This window comes from Lipotes vexillifer, unplaced genomic scaffold, assembly GCF_000442215.2.
Source record: "Lipotes vexillifer unplaced genomic scaffold, Lipotes_vexillifer_v1.1 scaffold926, whole genome shotgun sequence".
NCBI lineage: Eukaryota > Metazoa > Chordata > Mammalia > Artiodactyla > Lipotidae > Lipotes > Lipotes vexillifer.
The window spans coordinates 407,675-412,855 of record NW_006798085.1 but is presented as its reverse complement, the minus strand read 5'-3'; the positions used below and the strand labels follow the sequence as shown (position 1 = coordinate 412,855).

Genomic DNA, 5,181 nt, shown 5'->3' with positions numbered 1-5,181 from the left:
TAGGGAAAGGTAGCTGTGAGGTAGGGAAAATAGTGGCCTGTAAAGGCTTAATAGGGCTCCTACTCGAGACCAAGAGGGAAAGGAGGTGGGAAAGGAGACCCAAGAGGCCTACTCTTCCCAAGTGGATACCTACCAATCAGCATCCAGACCCCAAATCGGGCCCAGGTGCCAGCTGTCATCTGCATCATAAGGTAAATATTCACAAAGATGCTCATTAGTGGGAGGAGAGGCAAAGCAGGAACCTGGGAACAAAGCAAAATCTTCTTTGTACAGACCACAGGGTGATATAGAAAGAGATCCCTAACCTACTCAATCCAGGAAAGGGAGAGTCCGACTCTTACTCATGCTGTGTATTTCAGTGTCCATTCATGTAGTGTACCTCATATGGGACTCCAAGAATATGCAGAATTTGTGGAAATGGAAAAGGAAGGGTCAGAGAAGACATCTTTGGCCTGAGTATCTCCTATATCTTTCCCTTCTTGTCCAATGAAAGAATATGTATGAGACTGCAAGGTATCTGGAACGTATTCTTCCAAGATGGGTTGGTGGAGGGGAAAAAAGAGATCATTTACCTTAAAGTGAAGTGGAGTGGAGCTCTGTGGCTGTCTCCAGATGACTCCAGTGATCCCAGTAATGAGCATCAGGAGCAGCACAAACACTGCAATCCACACTGGGTCTCCAGAAAGCAGTGGAGTGGACCACTGGGCCAGCACCAGGCAAAGGACACTCAGCAGTAGAGCTTCAAGGGTCAAGTTGAGAAACATCAAAACCAGTTCTCGAGAGCAACATATTAAGACATTAGGCACCCCATTCCAAGGAGGGTCACCCTCTCTCAGCCACCAAATGCCACAAACTCCCCTCCTTCCCATCGTGCTGACCCAAGAGAAAAATGCCAATGCTCACCAAGTAGTGAGGAGCAAACATAGACAACTTGGCCAGAGAGTGGAGTGGGGATGGAGTTAAGTGGACAAAACAGTCCCTGTAGGGTCAGCTTCTCTGCTTCATGGATCTTCTCCTCCTGCAACTCCACTTCACTTTCCTCATTCCTCATCTCCTGGTCAGGCTGATACCTGAGACAAGAGGAAGATGGCAGTATTAAGAACAACCCTTAACCACTATACCGTCTTCTCCCAGGCAGCTTAACCTTCCTCATCACCATTAAGGGTAGCCACTCTTTTTGGCAGGGAGGGATGTCCGTATTCCTCAAGGAAAGTCAGGATGATGAAGGAAGAGGAGGAAGGAGGAGCAGATCCCCATCACTCCTCATCTCAGAATCAAAACCCAAACCACAGCATGCAGAGGAAAGGAGTCTCACCTGAGGATGAGAACACAAATAGCCACCAGGGAGTAAGCAAGCAGGGTCCCAATTGACATGAGGTCCACCAGATCAGTGAGTTCAAAGAGGAATGCCATGAATGCTGAAATTGATGGGCAGAAAACATGAGCGAAGGCAAGAGCAAAGTGAACGGAGTTGCTGAAACAACGAGGGGAAGGGCAAAGAAGAGTTTTCACCTGCAATAATGCCAGAGACCACAGTGGCCACGATGGGGGTGTGTGTGCCGGTGTAGATCCGGGCAAGGACACGAAACAGGAGGCCATCCTCTGCCATCGCGTAGATCACCCGAGGCATGGGGAACATAGAGCCCAAGAGGCTGGAGAGAAGTACGCCCAGAGCGGCGTTGACTGGGCATCTCTCTCCTCAGGACTGTGAGCTTAAGAGTCTCCACCTTCTGCTCACAGCCATTTTAGGGACTTCTTAAGGGCCTTTTAAGGGGTATTCTCTGGTGTGGAATGCTATCACCTGAGACTCTGACAGCAGAGGAAAACAAACATTTGACACTGACCTGGTAGAAAGAGCACAGAGGGATCCGATGGCTACAACATAGCGGGCAGGGGCCCATCCAGTATAGAGAAAGGCCTCAGGCAAGGGGCTCTCGGGTTGAAGCTGGTAGTAAGGCATCATGAGCGTGAGTGCCGAAGAGACACCAAAATAGGCCAAAAAGCAGACGAAGAGTGAAATCACAATGCCTGTGGGGACTGAACGCTGGGGATTCTGGGCCTCTTCCCCTGCAGGAAGGGGCACAAGGTTCTGAATCAGAGAAGCAGGCTCGCTCCTCTACCACTCCAACCCACACGCCGCCTGAGCACACGCAGATGCCCAAGCCCCAGACGGAATGGAATGACTGTGTTACCAGTGGTAGCAATACAGTCGAAACCAACAAATGCATAGAAACAGGTCGCTGCTCCACGGAGAATCCCCTCGAAGCCGAAAGGCACAAACCCTCCAGAGCCCAGAGGGCCCAAGCTAAAGTGAAAGAAGGGATAGAAAAGGTAAGAGCGTGTTCAGCCAACTCTTGTTCCTTTTCTCTAAGGCCCAACTATTTAGCTGGGTCTTCAAGGCCGAGGCTCCCATTCCTCCCCACTGCCAATCCAGAATCCCTCAGCGCAGATCCCTCTGTTCCCCGTCATGCTCCCAGCTCTGCATCTCCTGAATCTCCTAACCTATAGGTGTCATTGAGTCCAGCCACGGCCAGTTTGTAGTCCTCTTCTGTGAGCTTCCAGTTGTGCAGATCTCCCTTAATGAAGCCAGAGATGATGACAAAACCGAGAACCAAAAGATTCACCACCGTGAACACTTTGGTAACCAGGGCTGACTCACTAGCCCCCAGAGCCAGCAATCCTGTGGGAAAGAAAGGCCTCAGTCCAAGCTTTGTTTCCTTGCCTCTATGTGCAGACATTTCCTTCCCAGCTTCTTCTTTCTCACTGCTCTCACCTCCACAAGCTCCCAGGCCTAGTCCCCACTGGCCCCACCCCCGTCACTGTCCCTGTCCCTTGCCTCACCAGTGAGCAACAACACAAGGCCCATAGCAAAAAAGTCTGGATATTCTGCGAGGACATGGGGAACGTGCAGTGAGATGCTCCCCTGCAGGGTCTGAGAGATGTGGTTCCCAATCAGGTTGTCAAAAGCTGAGCTCCAGGCCCGGGCCACACTGGCTGTACCTGGTGGACCAGAGGCAGAAACACGGGGTCAAGTTTCCTCTCTCCTCTCCTCCCTCCCCCAGACCAGTCTCACAAGAATACCTGCTATTTTCACCTATTCTTACCTTTTAAGAACCAAAGCCAGTCAATTAAGGACACCAAGACAGAGGTAAGTAGAACAAACAATTTCTTCACACCTTCAACCCTCCCAGCCCCCCAACAAATACACGCATTTATGGATATTTAAGTCCTGTGAATGATGAACACCTCACTTCACCACTCCACCCAGATTTCCTGACTCCATGCCCCTTCATTGGCTGTGCAGTTTCCCCCTGCCCCACCATCTCACCGATGACATAGGAGAGGATGAGGTTCCAGCCAGTGGTGAAGGCCCAGAGTTCACCCACAGTGACATAGCTGTAGAGATACGCTGAACCAGAACGGGGAACCCGAGCACCAAACTCCGCATAGCACAGCCCAGCCAACATAGAAGATAGGGCGGCCACCAAAAAGCAGATCACAATGGATGGTCCTGCTTTATCTTTGGCCACCTCGCCAGCCAGGACATACACGCCTGCACCCAATGTGCTGCCCACACCTAGGGCCACTAAATCCAGAGTGGTCAGGCATCTAGCAAGGCGAGTCTCAGCCATGCCTGGCTCCAGTGTACGTCTGCGTACCAGCTTTTGACCAAATCTGCAAAGCGCCTGCCACAGCATTCTAGCTGGAATTGAAGAGGATGCTAGGAAGGATCTGGTGAAAAACAAGACAAAAGACCTTCAATAGGGCTCATTATCCCTAAGCTCTAAGAGTGAATTACAATACCCACTCCACCAAGTAAAGGAGCTGGGGGGCTGGGGATGGGAGGAGGATGTTGAAGGGACAAAGGCAAGTCACTTTTCCTCTAACCTCAGTTTCTTCATATGCAAGTAGGAATAACAATACCTCACAGGTTTGTGGAAGGACTAATTTAAGAAAAGGCATGTGACACCTCCCTATAGTTCAGTGGCCTGGCACCTAGTAGGTGCTCAATCAATATTAGTCTCTTCTTTCTTTGGCGGGGAAACTATAGCGTTTATCCTAGACCCCAACCCAGGAGCCAGAGAAGCTCAATTGTGTCCGTTCCCTGGCCTGTGGCTCTTTGGGGATTAAACAGAACTCAACCCAGGAAAGGCCAGCAGCTCTGGGGAGAACCCCCTTCTCACACCCAATATCCACATTCCTTTTCGGCGCTCGCCCCCAGGGCTTCAAATAAGCAAGGTTCCTAGATCTCCCGGAGGGAGGGGGGACCGACCTCGGCTACAGATCAAAAGTGAGCACCGACTCAGTTCCATCCCTCCTCTCCAAGCCCACACTGTGTAACTGGCGCTGCCATCGCCCAGGGGGGGTAAGCAAATGTTCCCCCACTTCCTCCCGCCCCGCAAGGCTGACCAGCAAGCATCAACAGTGAGGCGGGGCTTCGACATCTAAAGATTTGGAGACGCCCCCCGAGAGGGGCCCCTGAGCAGCCAGAAATTGCTCACACCCGAGAGGAGGGGTTCCGCCCTATGCCCCGCGACTCAGCTTCCAGTTTCTTATGCCCCCATCTAAAAAAGGTCTGGGGCTAAGGTGGAAATGGGAGCCTTGGCTCCCAGGGCTGGGGTCTCGCCAGCAACAGGTCACGGCCGTGTTGATGCAACTGCATGCCATGGTTGCCAGAGAATCCTAGGTATGCCCAGACCCTCGCCCACCCCCTCCGACACACTTGTCGGCCCCCAACGCTTACCGGGGAGCTGTTGCAAGCCCAGAGCGCGGAGCGTCTCGGATTGGGTTCGGTGAGGCTGAGTTCAGCCGAGTTGGGCTGGGGATGCCGAGTTCGGCTGGGGATGCCGAGTTCCGCTGCTCAGGCTTCAAAGCTGCTGCTTGGGGTCGTTGCGCGCCAAGCGCCCGTTTTATACACCGGGAGGCGGAGCCGGTAACGTCATGAAATCCCACCCCCAATCCTCCTCGCAACACAACACACACACACACAGACACACACACCCCTCTCTCTCGCCCTCACTCTCTCTCTCTCTCTCTCTCTCTCTCTCTCTCTCTCTCTCTCTCTCCCCAGCTTTGCAAAAGGGATTGCGTGGGGCCTGACATTGCTTCCCACTTGCAAAAGCAAGACCAGCGTGGCAGGGAGCGAGAAAGGGGGGAGGGCAGCCTTTTCCCATTCTCCTC

At 52.5% G+C, this 5,181-nt stretch overlaps 1 protein-coding gene across 3 annotated transcripts in view; it reads right to left on the bottom strand.

Moving 5' to 3' along the window:
- Nucleotides 1-4,904, bottom strand: part of SLC7A3 (solute carrier family 7 member 3) — a 5,424-nt gene extending 520 nt beyond the window's left edge. The window contains exons 1-12 of one of the 3 annotated variants that reach the window (XM_007470119.1): nt 4,745-4,904; nt 4,444-4,445; nt 3,329-3,721; nt 2,842-3,000; nt 2,503-2,680; nt 2,193-2,305; nt 1,845-2,067; nt 1,513-1,652; nt 1,316-1,418; nt 904-1,070; nt 573-739; nt 134-242 (exon numbers count right to left, since the gene is read on the bottom strand). In XM_007470119.1, coding sequence (XP_007470181.1) covers nt 134-242; nt 573-739; nt 904-1,070; nt 1,316-1,418; nt 1,513-1,652; nt 1,845-2,067; nt 2,193-2,305; nt 2,503-2,680; nt 2,842-3,000; nt 3,329-3,698 — 1,729 coding nt within the window. In that variant the 5' untranslated portion in view covers nt 3,699-3,721; nt 4,444-4,445; nt 4,745-4,904. Of the gene's footprint in view, nt 1-133; nt 243-572; nt 740-903; nt 1,071-1,315; nt 1,419-1,512; nt 1,653-1,844; nt 2,068-2,192; nt 2,306-2,502; nt 2,681-2,841; nt 3,001-3,328; nt 3,733-4,443; nt 4,446-4,744 lie in introns of all 3 variants that reach the window. The other 2 variants (XM_007470120.1, XM_007470118.1) reach the window with 2 other exon arrangements.
- Nucleotides 4,905-5,181: the final 277 nt, after the last annotated feature.